The sequence below is a fragment of the Amphiura filiformis genome, chromosome 12 (genome assembly GCF_039555335.1).
Source record: "Amphiura filiformis chromosome 12, Afil_fr2py, whole genome shotgun sequence".
NCBI lineage: Eukaryota > Metazoa > Echinodermata > Ophiuroidea > Amphilepidida > Amphiuridae > Amphiura > Amphiura filiformis.
In genome coordinates this window covers 58,002,289-58,025,841 of record NC_092639.1, presented here as the reverse complement: position 1 = coordinate 58,025,841, position 23,553 = coordinate 58,002,289, and the positions used below count along the sequence as shown (strand labels likewise).

Here is a 23,553-nt window from a genome sequence, read left to right as displayed (position 1 = left end):
GTATTGTCATATTACACTAGGGTGCTTACGTCAAATGTCGAATATCTTATGCACAGAGGCCAAATTTTCAAAATGCACCGATTCAATCGCGCCGTGTAGAAATAGGAAAATAATTTGTTTGAGAAATGTATAACCTCAAAATCGGATAAAATTATGGGTCAAAGGTTATGCATGTATTATTTCTATTGGAATTGGCTTCATTAAGGGGTGGGTATGAACGTTTGGACAGTATTTATTGTGGGACATTAGAGCACATCAGACATATCGAATTGCATTCTGAATACGAAGAATGTCCTTCTGATATCAAATAATTTAGATTTTTTGAAATTCGCAATGTAATACACATTTTATGGCAAATCATTAAAAATTGATATTTTTGATATTTAACAGTACTCGAAGTAAACTTTAATCTGATGATTTATACTTAAGGTGTATGTAGGTGGGATGAAAAGCCGACGATCAATTGAAAATTTTGACCTTTCGTATTGAAGATATGGATTTTTTTCCCAAAACACAAAAAAAAAATTAGGCCTTTTTGGGAAAAAAAATCCATATCTTCAATATGAAAGGTCTAAATTTTCAATTGATCGTCGGCTTTTCCTCCCAGCTACATACACTTTAAGAATATGTCATTAGATTTATAAAATTTACTTCGAGAACTGTTATATATCAAAAATGTGAAAAATATCAAATTTTAATAATTTGTCATAAAATTTGTATTATATCGTGAATTTCAAAAAAATAAAATAATTTGATATCAGAAAGACATTCTTCGTATTCAGAATGCAATTAGATATGTCTGATGTGCTCTCATCGCTCTCATGTCCCACATAAAATACTGTCGAAACGCTCAAAACGCTCATTACAGATCCCTTAAGTTCATTAAGGGACATGACAATACAAACTGCACCAAAGTTGTGAATTAATTAATTAATAATAATAATAATAATAATAATAATAATAATAATAATAATAATAATAATAATAATAATAATAATAATAATAATAATAATAATAATAATATGGAGGCGCTTTTAAGTGCATTAACAAAACACGTCTCTATGCCCTTTACAAAAACTAAATGTTTGAGATTTCTTATGTTAAGGTGGTACTACATCCCCCTGATACATTTTGTGACTACGTTTGCATTTTTCTCAAAAAATAATAACACACTGGTAACAAAAGTTATGTTATATTATTGGGGCAAGGAATCAATTACTTCACAGAAATTGCAGTGATTCGAGACAAGTGGTTCATTATATATGTTAAGAAATGAGGTACATACTAGCGGTACCTCTTTTCTTATCATAAATAACGTATTGCTTGTCTTGAGTCACTGGATTCTTGCCCCTATAATATACATAACTTTTGTGACCAGTGTGTATTTTTTTGAGAAAAATGCAAAAATAGTCACAAATTTAACAAGAGGTGTAGTTCCACCTCAAGGGGGTAAATTAATTTAATTTGTGGCTTCTGTGTATGAAACGTTTGACCCATAGCGCCATGTACTTATGTGGCAAACTATATTTAATACCAACACTGAGCTCAATGAAAAGATCTCATAAGAAGTTTAATTAGTCTCATAGTTTTATTCACCAACATCACCAACAAACAAGCAAACAAACAAACAAACAAAAAGCATATTAACAAATGTAAACATTTTTCCCAATTATTTGATTTCTTGTACGACAGCAATGGTCGGTATAATATTCTCTTCTCATGCCATAAAATGGCATGTTCCAAATGCAACTCAGTGCATTTCACTCAATACACTCATAATCATGATAATGAAGCGATATGACATTTGGTTAAACATTTCCTATATTGCAGTAAGATAATTAACCTGACTCTTCTATTATGAAATGTTTTGTTTGCGTTTCACAGTTCAATCGAAAATTGAACTAATTGCAAAAAAATAATTTCTACAACACTGTTTTTAACTCTTAAAATCGTATATTTTCCGACATAATGCAATTTGGGTGGATGCAATCTTCTTGAGTTCAGCATTTACACAATTCAGCTACCTGTCCTTGAACCAAAATATTTCTTCAGACTGTGTTAGGCATTCACACGGGAAGACCTGTTCCCCCACCTGCAACAAGAAGGGAACCGATTTATATTAGTTAGATTGAGTTTAGAACTATTGTTGCAACAATCTTCAATGTCAACTTATCATAATATCACATCAAAATACATGACGAAAGTAAATAAAGTTATTACAGCAAAAACAAAAACCAATTCGTCGGCCGGCAAGGTATTCGACATTTTAAACATTTTTGAGAAAATTGGAACATTAATTTCTTATGTTCTACTGTATATATTCACCTAAAGCCATGACTCAAAGTGGCTTAATTAGTAAGATAATGATTATTTTAAGGGGTACTACACCCCTGGCCAATTTTGTGCCTATTTTTGCATTTTTCCCACAAATTATAGCGCATTGGTGACAAGTAAGATATGTATATTATAGGGGCAATGACTACAACTACTGCACTGAAAATTCAGCAACTCAAGGCAAGTAGTTATTGATTTATTGATCAAATATTGGTTTTCCCTCATTTTTGACTGTAACTCCACAACTGTTGTCTATGCTGAAATAAAATTTCCAGTGCAGTAGTTGTAGTCCTTGCCCCTATAATATACATATCTTACTTGTCACCAATGCGCTATAATTTTTGAGAAAAATGCAAAAATAGGCAAAAAATTAGACAGGGGTGTGGTACCCCCTTAATTATGTCGTATTTGCAAATCTTGATGCCGATCATCTATACTGCGCATGCCCAGTATGTCGTATCTGCAATTTGAAGAATTTATCGTTTTACATAGTGACAAACTTGCTGGACGTATGCTCGACTTTGTCATTGAACGGTAAAATTGCTGTTTTTTCCTTTTCATATAGTGACGTATTTGCGCAACCGATGTTTCATATAGTGACATATTTTATTTAATATTTGTTTGCAGAATAATTTCTTCGAATAAGTCATAATAATGGTATATTTGCATTACTTTTAACCAGGTTTTAATCGACAATATTAATGTTTTAATCAAGAGTGGCATTGGAAGAGAACAGGGAGGTGCAGTAGCGGTAGCTAAGGGGATCTAAGACGATAGCTAAGGGGGATGGACAGGTCCTCCATATGGCATCTTGTCCTCCTGCTTGACCTTCCCACAGTGGGATACTGGTCGCCGTGATATTTTATGTTTATAGGCCCTTTTGCCCATTTTTGTCAATAATGTGTCACCTTGAGAGTCGCCTCCCGCGCCCTTCTAAAAGAACCCCCCCCCCTCCGGGATACCCTGACAACGCCACTGGGGATAAGAAAACTGGAGTAGGAGTGGGCTATTATAGGAGGTGGAATAAAGTTTGAAAGAGCGAGAATAGATGGAGGGGGAGGGAGGGGAGAATGTGGAGAAGGGAGGGGAGGGGAAACAGGGGAAAGAGAGGTAGATATTGAAAAAGAGAACAAAGATAAAATTGGTGTTTCATTACACTTCGTGCTGTAAAATGGAAATATGAAATTTAATCCTTAATAATGGAGCCTTTATTAAATAATATATTACTACTATCGTAATAATATTAATTGAAACATAACAGATCTGGGGCACTCGTAAATCACAGACGTGTCTGATATCATATACGGGTCGGTAATTTCACATACTGGGTGATATCACATACTACGAGCTTTGTTGACAGCTGAGCACTCGAGGGCGCACACCACTAAATAAAGTCCCATTGAAATACGTGTAAATATACATGAAAGTAAGTTTGTTTTTCTACCCCATGTAAAACCATTTTTCATATTTTGGTAGCACCAATGTCTTAAATAAAGATTAAAATTTAATTTAAAATTGTTTTTTGACACAAGTTGAGACTAACTTTTAAGCTACGGGGACCTGAACAGCGCCACCCTTATTTTCAGCTTGTACGAATGCCTGTTTATTTTGATATAATGTGAAGTTGCCGTGGAAGTTAAAGTCAATTCCGCTGTTGTCTTTGTTCATAGCACAACTCCACAATACAAAATCGCGAAGTCAGACGTGAAAAACTCGCAATACAATTCTTCATCTTGACCACATTGAAACCTTCTTAAGAACTGAAAGGTGGCCTGTTCTTGTCAAGAAACTCGTTTAACGAAAAACATTCGATTGAAGAGTAGAAAAAAACCCCGCAATGGGTTTTCAAGTTTTGGATGGGATTTGAGACAAATTATTAAATAAAGATGGCCTATAATAATTCCGGTTTTATCAAAATGATTATTAGCCAGTAGATTAATGTTATAACAAGGTTATAAAACAATAACTCCTGGTTATTTGAAGGTGAACATATTAAATGTTGCATTTGCAAGAATGCTTTTCATACAACCTGTATCCAAAAATCGAATTGACTTACCACACACGACGTATCGCCTCATGTCATTAAGGTTTCTAATCTTATAGTTGCAAACCTGGCAAGACATACCGTTAGGCATGTTGCATGCTGTAAAAACAATACAAAGATAAATAAATAAATAAATAAATAAATAAATAAATAAATAAATAAATAAATAAATAAATACAAATAATTAAACTGGCGCTGTTATTAGAGATGGTTTCACTGTAGTGTCGTACTATGAATGAATGAATGAATCAATTAATTAATAAACCAATCAATCAATTAATCAACACAAATAATTAAATAAATAAATAAATAAATAAATAAATAAATAAATAAATAAATAAATAAATAAATAAATAAATAAATAAATAAAATAAATAAATAAATGAACGTAAAATCTTACAAAGTTTATTTTCAACCCGGCAATGTTCACCTGCATAGACCACCGGGTCATTAAGTGATATATACTTCATAAGTACATCACAATAAATATCTATTATTTTTTATCTACGTATCCTGTGAAGGGATCATCTAAATTATCCCTTATTAAAAAAAAAAAAAAAAAAATGTATGTTTGCCAAGAACCTTTATTGGCAATATTTTGAGCGACATATCCACAGCTCGCTTCACACTCGTTTTATCTCACATTAATGCCCCCTCCACATATGCACACTTTCAAAAGCGTCCCGCCCCCGTAAACATGGTAAGCTTTCTACTTACGTCCGACCTTCTTCTTTCCCTTTCCTTTTCCTTTTGATCCCCTTTTCTCCAGCATATTCATGGCCCTCTCCATAGGTGAATTCTGTTCTTCGAGATACTCCAACACATCAAACAAATTTAGTTTATCGTCGGTAGCTAAGGCATTGTCATCTTCGTCATCATCGTCATCAAAGAAAGTATAAGCACTGGCAATCACCAGAGTGCATAACAAAAGGTATAGTGTGAGTTTCATCGTGGTTCTGAAAGCAAACATACAAAAAGGATTGAAAAGAAAATGTGTTAAATGATACTCTGGAACAATTATGAAATACTCACTAGCGCTAACTATAACTATAACTATAACTATAACTATAACTATAACTATAACTATAACTATAACTATAACTATAACCCTAAATATAAACCATAATCCTAAGCACCATACCGACCTTTTCTAAAACATCAACCTAAATTCTAAAAACGGGTTGGAGGATATTATGTACAAAATATGGCTCAGTAGTTCTCGGGTTAAAAAGTAATTAATTTCAAATTTTAAGATTTGAAATTAATTACTTTTTAACCCGAGAACTACTGAGCAATATTTTGTAACAATTTTCAATTATGAGCATCATATACCGTTATATTTGGTACCAATGTATAGCTATGGGTCTCCTCTATCCAGTGATACCACAATCAGTACAAACATTCCCCACATAATTTTGCTATGACGTCATAATCTGAGGGTACCCATGAGAATTTAATAGATTCTGGCTATATACAAAAGTATAGGATTTTTGGCTCAAAATTCTACAAAAAATTTTCTCTTAAATATAAAAAGAAATGACAATTTTAAACTAACTAACAAGTAAAAAGTCTCAGTAGCTCTTGGAAAATTTTTACAACAGCGAAATGAAAATCATACTGTTGAAACCAATGGTGGGTCTCAACCATCACCACCCCTCCCCCCCCCCTCCCCCTCTGTGGTCATCTTTGATGGCTGGTTCTACTCCGGGTAAGGTGCTGGGAAAAAACAATTATCATTAAAATAAGCGCAAAGGATGGATCTACAATTACCTTAGGTCGCTTGGGCGGGCGCGGTTTTTTATGATGGATAAAAAATCTTAGGGGGTTCTATAGGGTTACACTAAATAACAAAGATTAAAATTGCAATTGTATTTGTACTACTTGGTCTGTTCAATTTAAGGCAATCTGTTTCTGATTTGAGCAATTAAGTATCGGTCGAAAAAATACGAAAAAATGTTTGGCTAGCGCTGCCTACATTAATTGTGGTGGTATATTCGTAGGTACGTAGTAACCTGGTGCGCTCCGGTTGCGATCAGGGTTCGTGTACAGTTGCGTTCACATTCCGGTCGCTTAAAACCAGTTTTGGTAATTTAACATTAAAAAAAAATGGTAAAACTCTCCATGCTTTCACAGGGAATTAAACCTGTAGCTTCTTGTTACTGTCTGGCCATGGTCCGGCCTGCTATCTACTGTCTTTCTGGGAAACGATGGTTTTCAATATGAGGGTTTACGCCCATGCGCTACATTTTTAAAGAATAAAGTGCAATAAGTAGTCAGGTTAACGCAGTTGAAAGGGTATCAGACTCCAAAAAACTTGAGGTCCAGAGTTAGAGGCCTGAGGGAGAAAAATATCTTTGTGAAAATAATTACGCTAGCTTGAAATACCCCTCGACAAGCAACTAGCTGCCCAGCAAACACAAAACGTTTTCGACATCGTTCGCAAAAGGTTATAAAAGGTTATCAGAAAACGTTTAAATGTCGGGTTATACAAAGGGTACATTAATGGTATAAAACGTTTTCATAACATTATATCACATTTGTTGTTAATTTACTGCACAGCAAACACAAATGTTTTACAGAAAACATTTAAATGTCGGGTTATATAAAGGGTATAAAACGTTTTAATAACATTCCAAAAACATTTTTGAAAGCTTGGTACAAATCATTCTAAACAGCATGTTATTTTGGGGTTGAAAAAATATTTTGCAAAAAATGTTTGCCCAAAATATTTACAATGACGTTTTTAAAATGTTTTCACGACCTTTATATAACCCGACATTTAAATGTTATAAAAACGTTTTGTAAAAAACATTTTAAGAACATTTCTGTGTTTGCTGGATGCAAATATTTTAACATATTGTTATTTAAGTGTTGACAAAATATTTGGCCAAAAATGTTTGCAAAAATAGTTTACAATGGCATTTCGAAAACATTTTAAAAATATTGCTGTGTTTTAAAACCTAAACCAAATACCAAAATATAACTTATTTAAAACGTTTTAAAAACGTTTTTGTATTTGCTGGGTGTCTAATTGACTCGGTTCACCCTAACAAATACTAGCATGACTATAGAGGAGCTGATCCTGGTTGCGATGGTTATTATGTGATAGACTAGGAGACAGCACTTATGTTGAGCTGTGTCCCTGAATGTTGTATAAGGTGTGTCTTGAGCCACAGTGATCAGCGAAAATCTGTAAAGTGTACAGAGGCATGTGGGTTGGCATCGTGAACGATAAATACCCAAATATATATATTTATAGATATATAGATATATATGTATATGCAGCGTTTTAAGTTAATAATTACCCAATAATTCCCCCTCATTATTCAAGTATTGTCCTTTTTACGCGGATGTGAGAATATAAGTTAAAAACTATATTTTCAAATCCCGTTAACATATTTTAAACCTAATGGCTAAAAATGCAAAAAAATGACACTCAAGGCGACACTGGTTCTGTAATGTGTTTAAATAGTTATGGTAACTATCAGTTTGAGAGATTTTGTGTTTTAAATCCTAAAGCTGCATGGGAACAGTTGCTGATTAATGTATTGTAACGTTGATGATAACTGTTAAAGTTAGAAATGAGAAGCTATGAGAATCGATGTCATACAAAATCTAAATTCAATCAGGAATTTCAAATCAGAATTATGACAATCGGACAAAAAGAAAGAAAGAGCACCCATCGTACCTGTGAATTCTATTACCACGTGATTAAGCAGTGGAATTGCGGTTAAGCTTAAGCCAATCTAACCCTAAAAACTAAACACCTATTGGTTAAATACCTAAATACCAAAAGTCATACTAAATGTCAAGAACATGAGTGACTCACAACTTTCCCATAAAAGAAACAAGCACAAGACTTCTTCCACAATATCACTTCGAGTTCATCAGCATTAAGTATTATCATCTTGTGGATGTTAAATGATAGACAAAATACTCGCAGTAATATTGATATAAGTATCAATTACATACACTTACCGTGATTGCGGATCCTCTTAGCTGTACAGCACAACAATTCCTCACAAATTATATTCTAGCTGTGAACCATGGTTGAAGCCAACTGTTATTTTTATATCCTACGGTTCCCTCCTAATTTCAACCGCAAATTTGAATCAAGTGGAGAAGAACCACTAATTGTTTCTGCGTTGTTTTTAATTTTAAAATCACTGGTGGAGAAACTTACAACCTACATTTTGACATCCTTGTTTTGCTTTGAGATTATACTACACTATGCATTCAGTGGGAGCCAGATGGGGCCATAATAAATTAATTTCATTGCAATTCATAAAAATTAGTCCATCTTGCAAACAAAAAAGTGTGTAAAAACCATTATATACCAGGGTATTCAAGGGTAAAACTGACGCTTCATGTCAAATATAAATAATCTATCTGACAAATTAATTACGCATCGCACACTAGCACAATTAAACATGAAATTAAAACATGGAAACATGACATGCATAGTCAGTTTTACCAGAGTAAAAACTCAGGATATACAGGGTGTCCCCCAAAAAAGAGAACCCTCATTGCGCCCTCTTTTTCTCCTATTTCTGAAAAGTTGATCAAATATATTTTGGTATGTAAAGAAACCTTTAATCGTTAGCTTTAATAAAAAAAAGTTTGCAAAAGTTATTTTACAATAAACATTTTGACAACATTTTAATAATGTTGTTGCAGTGTTTTTTGGTACAAAACGTATTGTGGCCTTTATAAAACCCGACATTGAAAGATATTAAAACGTTTTTACCAAAAGCAAAACCCAAAATATAATATGTGACCCATCACATTAAAACCGACCACTTCACGACTGGCTTTATTGACATATAGCAATGAAAGAAGATGAGAAAATGTAAAAAAAATAAAAGGAAATCTGAGCTTGTTTTGCCTCATAAAACATTTCTACTGTATCTGATTTCAACAGGATTTCTGCCGCAAAGTGGTCTGTTTTGATGTGATGGGTCACATATATTTAAAAAGTTTTAAAAACATTTTGTGTTTACTGGGGGTTCCATTGTCAATTAAATATCTGACATTAACATAGTGGCTTGAAAGATTTTAATTCAAACCTAGACTAACTAAAAGCATAAATGGCTGAACATATTACAGGTTACGTGTCTACGACTTCGACAATTTGCGGTGTATTCTGAAACTCAGTGCCTGGATTTCCAGTCATTTCTATCACTTTGGACAGCTACTCTAATTGAATTACTGGCTGTATCAAAATGATTCACCCGTAGCAATGATGCCTGTATAATACAGAACGCATCATTGCATATTGAGCACTTAATTGGTATCCATCAGTTTTGATGTTGATTGACAAGTCTACTTCTTCAAAGTGCAACATTGGTCATAAATTAAAAGTTCTCTGATCTTTTACAGCATGAAAATGAACAAGTTCAAAGATGATGATTATTTGCATATTGAGCTGGCTAAAGAAAAATAACATGAAATGAAAAATAAAAAACATCATTCGATATTGTGTCTGACGCTATTAATAAGATATTTGTCGTTGGTCGTTGATATTTTTCCAGTTTTAGCCATTTAACTGTAACACTGCAGTGTAATTCTTAATTTCAATGCATTTTAAAATAAATGAGTCAAGGAAGCTAATAATCGCATTTATATTTTCAGGTCTTGTGGTTCTTGAGTTAAAACGATAGTTTTGGGCATTTCCCCATCCCGAAAAAAAAACACATGCACATGGAACGGAACTTATATCAAGCTTTTGGGTCGCCCTTTTAGAACCCGTACAGTCTGTATCAAAAGGATTGGTACCCATCAGTTTTGATATTTGTGGCCGTACACTACGAATGAGCCGTAAAGTCAGCAGATTGTATTCTGAGTTATAGTGTAAAATGTACGTGAAGGTCGTATTCATAGGTACCTCAATTTGGTGCGACAAGTTTTTTCATTTGATAGCGCGACTTAAACACCGTTTAAACCAATCAACAAAAGGTACCATTTTGTTGAAAGAGCAGAGTTCAACAAACCATAACCCCGCTCCTGGATATCGTTTGAAGTCAAATGATATACCATTTTAAAGCTTACGATATATATTTTCTAAACGCGAAATAAAACAAAATTGATCGGGGCCGACTTTACGGCTGATTAGTGATGTACGGATGCAACATTGGGTCTTCTTGTACTGACCAGAACCTACAGTTTTAGGACCTTTAATAACACATATCTACCAATTATGTTGGCCCTATGTTTCATTTTGATGTGACAGTCTTATCCATAATCACTTGAAATTGATGGGTACCAATCATTTTGATACACTCTGTACCATTCCATTTGTATGACGGGTTTGTTATATTTATTTGCAAACACCACTAGATCATGCTCCCCTATGACCCGCCGTAAAGCAAACACACAATATACAGTAGTTGCAGCTCAAAAACATTTAATTATATTTTGATCTACATTTTAATCTATAAAATTTGCTTGTTCACACATTCATAAGTCATAACTTGTGACATAAACGTCAATGTGTCTTTAAACGTACATCGAAATGGTTCTAAAGATTGTTAAATGTAACAATTTGTTCAAACTTTTATAAATAACAATGAATTATATTTTGCCCGGTCTTTCTAAATGATTCCCCACATGAAGGTATCATGATATTGTTCTTATCACATCAATGTTAAAATCACGATGCGTTTAAACCAGTGCAAATCCTTTAGTTCTAAACATTTAGACAACCCTTATGTTATTTACAAATATTGAACTTTATTCATCGTCATATATTTGATTGGTTCGAAATCCGTGCAGTCCTGTAGAGGTAGAGGTGAAATGTTTAGATATGTCCATTTTTCATGCCTGTGTAAAAACAAAAGGCAAAATTAAATTAGGATTAAACACAATGTGATATAATACAGCTTATTATTATTATTGCGAATTAGTTGAAGAATGTCCTATGCCAGTTGAAATCCATACATTCAAATGGAGTCACACATGATCCAGGTAACCCCATTTGAATTGTACACACTTCGGACAATATCATATCATTGGCAAGCTAATATTTTGAGGAAAATGAAAATGACTCTTTTTTGGAGAAAATAAGACGTTTAAAATTGATATTCCGCAAAAACCCAACTTAAGCGGTGAGTTCCTTCGAACGAGACAGATTTGACCTAGAAAAAAGTTGACGTCATGAAATGACTGTGCCTGCTTTGCCAGAAGGGACTATAAACAATGCACAGAACTTATAATGTTGTAGTTCACAGAAAAAACGCTGAATTAAGGGCTGGGGTATGAACGTTTGGACAGTATTTATTTTGGGACATTAGAGCACGTCAGACATATCGAATTGCATTCTGAATACGAAGAATGTCATTCTGATATCAAATAATTTTGATTTTTTGAAATTCGCAATTTAATACACATTTTATGGCAAATCATTAAAATTGATATTTTTGATATTTAACAGTACTTGAAGTAAACTTTATAAATCTGATGATTTATACTTAAAGTGTATTTAGGTGGGATGAAAAGCCGACGATCAATTGAAAATTTTGACCTTTCGTATTATAGATATGGATTTTTCCCCAAAACACAAAAAAAAAATAGGTCTTTTTGGGAAAAAAATCCATATCTTCAATATGAAAGGTCAAAATTTTCAATTGACCGTCGGCATTTCCTCCCTGCTACATACACTTTAAGAATATATCATTAGATTTATATAATTTACTTCGAGGACTGTTATATATCAAAAATTTGAAAAATATCAAATTTTTATAATTTGTCATAAAATTTGTATTATATTGTGATTTAAAAAAATGAAAATTATTTGATATCAGAAAGACATGCTTCGTATTCAGAATGCAATTTGATAGGTCTGAGGTGCTCTCATATCCCACAAAAAATACTGTCGAAACCCAAATAAACGCTCATTTTGGATCCCTTAAGTATTACAAATTTAATGGTTTTTACTGTTGTTGTTGTTCACAGAAATAAACCCTGAAAGTATTAGAAATTTAATGGTTTTAAACATATGGATCAAATCAGCCGCTTCTTGTTTTTATATATATTAGTAAATTGTGATATTACAATTCATACGTATATCAATATCATGAGAAATATTTGGGCTAAAAAATGAGACTAGCATATAAACCGTGTTAAGTCCACAAACTCATGTATCTGATTTCCCCGTGCGATATTGCAATGCTGTAGTTATTATAGTTTCAGTTGGATGAAGTATTACAAAGTAAACGCATAGTAACAATACTGTGTGAGGCTTTGTTTCCGAAATGAGAACAATAGTCTGCATAATGTTATGCCGCATTGAGAACAATAGTCTGCATAATGTTATGCCGCATTGTTATGGTAAATAATAGTACAACTCATTGTTGCTAATGTTAAACTTGTCAAAGTGATTGTGATTGTGTCACACTCACACAAGTAAATGAGAGCATGATAAAGTGTCCGCTTCATTTAATTTACGTCATCAGCCGGCTGCCTTGAAAATTAATTTATCTTCAAACGGGGGAAGAACACGTACGAGCCCGAACTTTACCCACACAATTTCTCTTTTTTCAGGAGAAATACGCATAAAAAATTGCAACGAGTGTCAACTTGAAATGTAATAATTATTCTCCTCGAATAGAGATAAATAGAGATACCGCTCCTGTCACAATTCTGATGAAGTCCCACGGATGTGGTGATGAAATATTAAAAGTAAGTCACTATTTTGTTGAGAGAACTGTTTAAAATATTCATTCTAACAGAGATAAACTTGTTTTTGCAATAGACCTGCCCTTTAAGGTCATGCCTTCCAACAGGGGTGTAGATTTTAACTGGACTAGCCCAATAGCTGCCAAATAGCAATTTGAAAATGTCTGCTTTATACGATTGTGATGATGATCAGAATTCTATATAATTCACACGTCTAAAAATATTTTACACAATCTCTATAATTATTTTACACATCTGAAAATATGACCAAGTATAGCTTTTGCCATCATTAGTGTAAACAGGCATTGTAGCATTGGCGTAGATCCTCCCCAATATTTAGCCAGGGGGTGGTCCATACAATCACCCCCCCCCCCAATGTTGACGCCTGTACGTGGGTTTCTGACCAAATTAACCTCATATTTGGCAATTTTCGCCACCAAAGTGTAAATTTGATTCCACTCTTGCACAATATTTCATCAGTTTAGTTTCAAAATGGCAAATTTTTCGCTCGCTTCACGCGCATTTGTACCATAAACTTATTCTGTCGCCAAAAGGTGCTGGACTCACTGTACTTCAAGAAATTGTGAATACTCTCAAGAAATATTTCCCAACACCATACATGCCCCCCCCCCCCAATTTCAAAAAGAAATCTACGCCACTACATTGTAGACACGATGAGGGCGTCCTTCTCATGGTAATTTTGTAATTTTGTACATATGTAGTGTTTTAAAAAAGTTGTAAATAAAGGTAGACTTCAATCGCTACAGGAAATCATGCTTTCATTAAGTGCCACCAAAAAAAAATACATTGCCCTTTTCCGACCGACACAAAGGTAAATAATCTAAGGTCAATTTTTTTCAAATTTGAATTTTCACATTTTTTGGTTTAAAATGCGCAAATCGTACGTATATATTTAATTACCGATCCTGAAAAACATGAAAAATTAGGGAGAGGGGTGCGCATTGTATTCGGCAACAACGCATAATTCATAAAAAATGATTATAATTGATCACAGTTTAACCTGTACATACCTCCTCCGCAAACCATGTATCTTCGCATATCGTTGCGGTTCTTCACTTTCAAGTTACACACTTGGCAACTTATTCCACTTGGTGATGTACATGCTGCGGAAATAATCAAATGAAATGCATAAATATTCAGCGAATGAACATTTCAGTAGTTTGTAATAGATTTTGTATTTGTGTAAAGAGTTGACTAGAAGTTCGTATGATCATGATCATTGTCTGTAATATATCAATCTTAAAGCTACAATAAATTCAATATATAATTTCAATAACAATTTATGCAACTACAGTGTAATTTGTGAGCGCGATTATAATGTCGGCGGTAATATTTGCTGGTTTAGAAATACGTATAGGCTGCGAGTTCAAAACAGTATTTTGGGCCCCATTGATAGTATAAAATTGTTCACCTGATTTGATGGGCGTGGCCTTCTTTTTCTTGATCTCTGCATCCTCAAATATTATCCTTTTTTCTTTTATATACAAACCAATATGTTTAATTATGCTTTTCAGCTCGATATGAATTGTATCTGATCCTGTTGCTGTAAGGACACAAGCATAATTCCGTACGAAGTGACCGTTTAAACAAGCACCGATATACGCACACTCCACGTAGAGTTTGAGCAACCAATCACATACAAGCTCATCCGATGTCGCGATCAACTCAAAATATTAAACAAACCAGTTCAATTGAAAGGCCAGCTCTGTATTGCTTGAGAAATGTGTGAACAATATTTTTGCTGTGAAAAACATTCTTTGAGAGATTTATTGATTTATATCTACCATTGTATGAAAGTACCTCTTTCGGCCGATGTGAACTTCGCACTGTACATGATGCTGATGAGGTACTTTTTCCTGCGTGCGCGTTTTGGGACATTATTTTACGCTTCGGGTTTAATCAGAATGTTAAAGTAGCCCAGTATTTACTGCCTATCGACTTGGGATATAGATTTACTTTCTAAAATAAAATTTAGTATCCACGTAGCAGATATTGTGTTTTTACTTAATGGTGGTAAATTAGACGGTTTTGAATCAATGTGCTCCAGCCCATTGTAAAATTTTAAAAATGTACATTTTAGATATAGCCTTTTTCGGGAGGAGAGCCGAGATATCAATATTTTAATAGGTGGAGAGATTTTAAGGAAATTATTTCTTCAAAAGATTTATAGAAATTATTTCATCCAAAGACTTACCACCGACTTTCTTCCTCCCCCTCTTCTCCATTGGATTGGGTGAGTTTTGTTCCTCGAAGTACTCTAGGAAGTCTTGCACAGTGAGTGCCTCCTCTGGAGAGAGGTCATCTTCGTAGGCGGCAATTACAGTGGCAATTGCCAGAGTAAACACAAGAACGTATGCTGCGGTCTTCATTGTTGTAACTGAAGATTTGACACAAGAGGTTAAATTAAATTTAGTCTTTCCATAAAGTTTAATTTAAAAGAAGGCACAAAACAAAAGTCCGTCAAATTCCGAACAAACTCATATACAACAAAAACAACAACACGACACATTTTACAGCATACATATCGAAGAAATGAATTAATTTGGAAAAAGCAACTTTGCTGTAGGACTAGGGTGTTTCTGAAGAACTATCGGGGGAAAATGAGTATTTTGAATCCGTAAAGAAAATAACAAAATGTTCTTCTCTGTTATGTTATTGAGTAATAAACCAGCTATTAAATACTTTTAAGATAATTGACCCCTCCGTTCTTGAATTGCAATAATATCATCTTAAGTTGAGTCTACGAGTTTCAAAGGATGTGATTATCGAACCAATCATGCTTAATTACTCAGCACACTCGCTCAGCGCTTGTTACTTTAGAGTAATGGTTGGTTGCTGGATTCAACATGAGCTATCATTGTAAAAATCATATATATATATTGCAAGATCGAAGCGGTCAATTTTCGACATTCAAAAAGTATATGAAACTTGCTGACATTATTGAATCTTGCTTGAATCATGAGATAAAATACTCATATCACCATTTCCGTCGTTCTTTCAACGAATTGAGAGAAATGTGTGATAGACCTGTGTAGGTCCGTATGTACAAAACAAGTTAGACCAGGAGAATTGTGGTGGGGTCACCAGGCTTTACTCTTTTCTTTTCCTCTTTTACTCCTAGGAAAGTCCAAAAGTTCTAATATTAAGCTACGTGTTTTTATCTTTAACACGATCTACAATAATATAAAAATGGTATGTAAATACCAAAAAGTTCATTCTCCATAGTTAAACCAATTTTAAAGTTAGACCTGGTCCAACACGTTTTGTGCATACGGACCTAAGGATCATATGCACAAAACAAGTTAGACCAGGTCTAACTATAGACCTGATCTATACAATGATGTACAGCATAGAGTAGCGACTTCACCATATTTATTTGTTACTCATGGAGTGCAAAATATTGTACCTCCGGATTATTTGCCCGGTACATAGTAAACTATTCCAGCGGTATTCTATTTTGCTCTCCATAAGTGACAAGCAAGCATGATGAAGTCGGTCCGTGCTATATGTTCTACATTATTGTTTAGACCAGGTTCAAAGTTAGAGCTGTTCTAACTTGTTTCTTCTGATATCAAATCTACTATGAGTTTTAGATGTATTAAAAGAAGACAATTCATTTAGATCTACAAAAGACACCAAGGAGTAATATAATAGCAACCAATCTACTACAATAGCCTACAATCTAACAAGAAGGACATTGGTGGTTATATCAAATCAAAATAGTGTTTTTCTCCTATCTTATTTTACACCACAAATCTCGTGACAAAACATACAATCCCCAAAGCAGATTGCTTACCTGTTTTGGTGTCTCTGACTGTACCTCAAAGAATGTTCAGATGTTATCCAACTGTTCTTATGTGGAGCTTAACACCACATTTATATATTTTCAATCAGTGTTAACATAATGAATTTTAATTAAGTTGGTCATATGTCAGAGTCATATGCTAGCAATTAAGGTCATGTTTTTGTTACGTTCTTATTTTGTGTTCAACGATGTTGAACGCATTCCTCTAGGGTCAAAGTTAATGATGTGACGAATTCCATTGAATAAGCCAAAATGAATTTTTTTTGGAGTGACCATGCAATACACATCTGGTGTTTTCATATATGAGAGTTTTAACCTAGGCTGACATTATAAGCTAGAAGATTAATATCAATTAAAGTTTTGGTATTACTTCACCATCCATACAGGAGATAAAGCAAATGCCAACCCTTTCACTTTTTGTATATAGCTCTTTGTACCGCCATTATCGAAATCACAAACCCGTTCCATATTTTAACAGGACACTCAGAGCTTTTGCCTTTCTAAAGGTGGTACTACACCCCTTGATAAATTTGTGACTATTTTTGCACGTTTCTCAGAAAATATTAACACACTGTTAACAAAACTTCTGTATACATATTATAGGGGCAAATAATCCAGTTACTACAATGGAATTTCAGTGACTCAAGACAAGCGGTACGATATTTACGATAAGAAAAGAGGTACCGCTAGAATGTACCTCATTTCTTAACATAAATAATGAACCACATATCTTGAATCACTGAAATTTCGGTGAAGTAATTGGATTCCTTGTCCCTATTATACATAACTTTTGTTACCAGTGTCATTAGAGAATGAATTTGGAGAAAACCTTCTGATAATTACAAACACTCGTTGAGCAGCAAGACCTTCCCTCTAAGCTTTTAATCCGATAAGCTGATTATCTATTTGTTTTCATGAATTAGAAGACATTTTTTGATGTATTACTGAGCTCAATCATCTGAAATTACTGGAGCGTGAGTCACCCAGGCTGGTGGCTCAGCATAGTATTTTATTAACAGAAAGTTTTCTCCAAATTCATTTCCAAATGTGTAGATATTTTGTGAGAAAAATGCAAAATTATTCACAACATTTATCAGGAGTGTAGTACCACCTTAATGTTTGCATAAATATGTTTAATTATGGTACATATTTCAAAAGTTAAATTTGAGGAAATGTTTTATAGTGCCTTACAGCCTGTTCATGCTGGGATCACAATAATTGTGATGCCTTTACCGGATAAATTGTATCTATATTAATTTACTAATACATGTCTCATTCATCTTACATATCATGTTTGTCATAAATTTCATAAAGTTCAACACATTTAGACCATGATATGGGTTGGTACCCTGAGTTTCATGTTTGTCACATATTTTTCAAGTAACTGACATGGTCATGTTGGACTAACAAAAAACATTCGATTATACATGTATGTATATGTATGTATGATAATACATGTATATCTAACAAACTTCAGGTAATGGGAGCTCAATCCATTGATCGGTTTCGATCAATATATGTCGTTGTGTCAGACAATTCATTTAATAGTACTTAGTCAGAGCAAATTCTCATATCATGTGGATACCCCAGGGCAGTGTTCTGGGCAACTGTTATTTCTTTGTTACCTTGACGACATGCCTGTCAACATAATCCATGTCAATTGTGTCAATTGTAAGCTCATGATTTGTGCGAATGAAAGAGCATAGTTATTTGATGGGGAAATCCGTCCGAAATAGCTGTTATATTAAAGTTACACAAAGAAACATATAAAAAACGTATAAAAGACGTATAAAGTTGTTCTCTAAAACCCGGTTTTCTCACCAATTTCAGTTGTTCCGATTTTGCGTTTGAGAGTTATGCATGATTATGTGTATTACACTGCTCCATAGGCCACTGTTGTAATTTCGTTCTGGTTTACTAGAACGAAATCAAATTTGACGATATTTTTGCTAAACGAATTAATCTGCAAGAAGTTTTTGGTACATAAACATTATGTAGCCAGAGGTTTCCAATGGGATGAATATCTCAACTTTTTTGAGAAAAGTGGGGGGATGAGGCTGTGGATCACGAAATACCCTTTTAAAACAGAAACTACCCTAATCGGGTCAAAAATAAATCTGAAACCCTCATAATTTTACAGTGACGTGATTGTATTCAACAACCAATCAAATCAATTGCTCCAGTGAAATATTTGGGTGTCACAGTTAGATGAATGTCTCTCTGGAGAGAGTATACATGTATAGCTACAAGTATCACTAAATAAAAAGTCTGGACATACGAAAGATCAATTCCTAAATAAAGCAACTCGTATATAGTAAAACTCTTATTTCTGCTCTGATACAATCGGTCCTTTCAAGTAATGAGTTTTAGGATTGGTTTTGGTCGCGTAGTTTCTTATTATCTTGCCTAAGCTCTTGACTGACGTTATTACCGATAACTTTGTCTGTACATTCAGAACGCTAAATGCCATCCTCTGTTGTTATGTATAGTCGCGCTGAATGTCGATCGATACATGCTGAAATCAACTTAATTGTAAGAAACACCTTTTTGCTTTGAAAATAATTTTCTTGGTCAAATAAAAAACAACAATTTTATTTTTTTCAGTGATGTCACATAAAAACATAGTGCTTGAATATCTTTTTAAGAAAATCCTGGTGTTAAAATTAGGCATGTGCCTTTTAAAATTAGATGTTTGACTTTTATATGCCTGAACATCGCCCATAAGCTTTTTGGGGTAACTTTTTAGCGTTTCAAACTAATAAAATTTGCTAAAGAAAGACTTTCCCAAACTCTATAAGGCACATCGTACGGATCTATATACAGTAAGCCAAAATATTAAGGTACCAGTTATGTTCACCTCCTGTATATCCTAAACAAAGACAGATATGTCAGAATTGGAACCTGCAGCCAATAGCTCGAATTTAAGACCTCATTCGTTGAAATTGTTCAAGAAATAAAGACATGGCGATCCCAAAACCCAAGGAAGATACCAATGTAAAAGTTGCAGTTTCCTTCATTGCATGCCCTATTGATTTGTACACAAAACGTTCGTGAACAAGAGAACTAGCGCCGCGCTTCTATTGATTAGCACGTTAAAACTAGCGTCGTGCTTTCACTGATTAGAACACAAAAGTGCAACTTTCGATTTCGTTTCTTCATTGGATTTTAGATCACCGTTTCTTTAATTCTCAACAAATAAGGTCTTACATCCGAGCTAAAGAGTACAGGTATTGACTGTTTGTTTTAATTTTGACATATTTGTCTTTATTTGGGATATACATGGGTGAATACAACTGGTACCTTAATTATTTGGCTTACTGTTTTGTCAGAATTCTCGATTTGATCTTTCTTTACCTAGGTTGGTCCATAATACGCACGCTTGAGGCCGGGACTTGAGGTCCATGGCAATCCACGGTGGAAGTTCTGGAAATACGGTACTGTATCTTTTCCACAATCTTCTTACGCAAATCTCAAGGATATCGATTCACAATGTTGCTCGCCTCAGATTTCTCGGTGAAAAATGGTGAAATCAAAATGGATATTCTGTCTAAACTATGACATTTAGCCCCCGATAATGTGCGTTAGAGAGTTGGGAAAATTCTTCATTAGCAAACTTTTACTTTGAAAAGTTAAATGGTTGATTCAAAAAAGCTCATTGGGCAAGTTGAAGCCTGTAATGCTCGAAAATGTTACACGAGCAGGCTAAATTTCACACCTAAGTTCAACACCAGGATTTGAATTTAAAACAATACAATATCAAGCATTATAATGTAGTTTTGTTTTGTTTTATTTGACATTTATTGAAGAGATGAAAATTATTGCTTTTCATTTCATCGAGAAAACTAACTTTTAAATGAAAAGATGTATTATATATCAAAATTTTACACATTCCAACACCGAAATCGATCGTTTCTAGTGCCTAATTAAGTGACTGAGACTCACTGAGTGGGAGTTGGAGGTGGAAAGGGATTAGGGGAAGAGGAGGTGACTCAATCATGGAACTCAATCATGTTAATCAAATATTTCATAACAACTCACCGACCGGTATATTTATCATAGCGAACAGTTTCTCAAAGCTGTCGATGCCAGTGATAACCAATATGTCGACTTCACATTACGTACTGGATGACAATGCTCTTTGCATGAAGCATATCGGGTTACTCAATGGGAAGGAAGGGGCATCTTGTGCATAGTGCTTAAAATGCCAATGGATTCATTTGGTTTCTGCAAGATATCTGGAAAACGGTTACGGAAGAAGGTTGCACGGAAGTGATGCTTGGATGAAAACAACAGTCAAGGATGGCCGATATCTTGCAAGGGTTAAGAGATTCATCAGTATTTGAAATAAAATCACGTGGTTACTCCACATAATGAACACATAAGACAATGTTTGTGTATGATTCAACGTCATCCAGGTGCCTGATAGGGTAGCCACTTGCCCCTTTTCTCCCGAATCCCCACCCTTGAAGGACCTTTGTCTTCTATAGCTGGTAATTTCATGCATTCGACACATCCATGAATCATTCCCCACCACCATTGTCTTGATACCATGCAAAACCAATTAAACCATTTGCGACCATTATCAAGCCATCTGGACATTTTGTGGACTACGTCTCTGCATTCAAACGGATGTCCTTCTTTCCGCCATTGTAAGCACTGAAATACACGCTTGATGTCAACGCAATGAATACCATACAGCCTATTGACAATATACAGTAAGCCAAAAAATTAAGGTACCAGTTATGTTCACCTCCTGTATATCCTTAACAAAGACAGATATGTCATAATTGGAACCAGCAGCCAATAGCTGCATCTCGAATTTAAGACCTCATTCGTTGAAATTGTTCAAGAAATAAAGACACGGCGATCCCGAAACCCAAGGAAGATACCAATTTAAAAGTTGCAGTTTGCTGCATTATATGCCCTATTGATTTGTACACAAAGCGTTCGTGAACAAGAGAACTAGCGCTGCGCTTCCATTGATTAGCACGTTAAAACTAGCGTCGTGCTTTTATTGATTAGAACACAAAAGTGCAGATTTGATTTCGTTTCTTCATTAGGTATTAGATCACTGTTTCTTTAATTCTCAACCAATTTCAACAAGTAAGGTCTTAAATTAGAGCTAAAGAGTACATGTATTGGCTGCTTGTTTTAATTTTGACATATTTGTCTTTATTTAGGATATACAGGGGTGAACACAACTGGTACCTTAATATTTTGGCTTACTGTAGATGACATGTAGTACATAATGCAAAATCGACATTTTATGAATGGCCAAGTGGACCAAAAACGTGTAAGATTATACGTGTAACCTTACACGTGTAAGATGGCATCTGACACATGTAAGATTGCATTATGTGTAAGACCCCATCTTATACGTCTTAGAATCTAGCGGGGTACTTAAATTAACGAATCAAATATAAAGAACCCATATCTAAACCCCAAACAACCAATCATCTTACGCGTATTCATCTTCGACCAATGAAATCTTGCCATACCATTTCTTATACGCGTAAGAATTGTGTCATTAGGGATGGACGTTATTCAAATTTGACTGGTACATACGACAAGCACCTAATAATCTCAACCTCGATATCGATATGTACCACAGTAGTTTTCGCAAACGTGATCATTTTACTTTCACCTCTTGAAATTAATTGATATTGAGTATAGATTGACTCCAGATAACTGAGAAAAGCAGCCACCCAGCAAACACAAAACGTTTTCGACATCATTCGCAAAAGGTTATAAAAGGTTGTCAGAAAACGTTTAAATGTCGGGTTATATAAAGGGTATATTAAGAGTATAAAACGTTTTCATAACCTTAAAAACATTTTTGATAATCTACTGCTCATCAAACAAAAATGTTTTACAGAAAACGTTTAAATGTCGGGTTATATAAAGGGTATAAAAACATTTTAATAACATTCCAAAAACATTCTTGAAAACTTGATACAAAACATTCTAAGCAGAATGTTATTTTGGGGTTGAAAAAATATTTTGCGAAAAATGTTTGCCCAAAAGATTTTCAATAACGTTTAAAAAATGTTTTCATGACCTTTATATAACCCGACATTTAAATGTTATTAAAAGGTTTTGAAAAAAACATTTTAAGAATATTTGTTTGCTGGGTTCAAATATTTTAACATAATGTTATTTAAGTATAGACACAATATTTGACAAAAATGTTTGCAAAAATAGTTTACAATAACATTTTTTTAAACATTTAAAAATATTGTTGTAGTGTGTTTTCATACAAAACGTTTTAAAACGTTATCATGACCTTTATATAACCCGACATTTAAATGTTATTAAAACGTTTTTACCTAAACCAAAAGCCAAAATATAACTTATTTAAAACGTTTTTAAAACGTTTTTGTGTTTGCTGGGCAGTGAGATCAATCGGGCTGTGACCATGATAGACCAAAAATCGGAGCGATTCCTGACAGAGCTTCGCCATACAATACAGGACATTGTAGCACTCATACAAATTACGTATCTTCGGTACCCCGCCAATAATATCGCGTATCGTCCATCACTAAAGTCCAAATCTCACTCGTATAAAAAGGCGTGGGTGTTAGAAATCTCAAGTTTGTTACGCGTGAGATGATTGGTTGTTTGTGATTTCTTACTCTGTGGTTCGTCAATTTAAGAATCCCGCTTCATTCTTCATGTT

The 23,553-nt window shown here is 34.1% G+C and overlaps 1 protein-coding gene across 2 annotated transcripts; it reads right to left on the bottom strand.

Annotated features, from left to right (window-relative positions):
• Window positions 1-1,941: 1,941 nt before the first annotated feature.
• LOC140166481 (uncharacterized) lies at window positions 1,942-16,985 on the bottom strand. Of its 2 annotated transcripts, XM_072189960.1 has the most exons (7): window positions 16,869-16,985; window positions 15,267-15,449; window positions 14,083-14,175; window positions 8,357-11,197; window positions 5,096-5,334; window positions 4,391-4,477; window positions 1,942-2,092 (listed from the first exon to the last, which is right to left on the bottom strand). In XM_072189960.1, exons 2-4 carry the CDS (start codon window positions 15,439-15,441, stop codon window positions 11,175-11,177), a joined length of 291 nt encoding a protein of 96 aa, XP_072046061.1. In that variant the 5' UTR covers window positions 15,442-15,449; window positions 16,869-16,985; the 3' UTR covers window positions 1,942-2,092; window positions 4,391-4,477; window positions 5,096-5,334; window positions 8,357-11,174. The 2 variants fall into 2 exon arrangements, with proteins under 2 accessions (XP_072046061.1, XP_072046060.1); XM_072189959.1 differs by lacking the exons at window positions 14,083-14,175; window positions 15,267-15,449; window positions 16,869-16,985 and having other exon boundaries at window positions 8,357-8,510.
• Window positions 16,986-23,553: the final 6,568 nt, after the last annotated feature.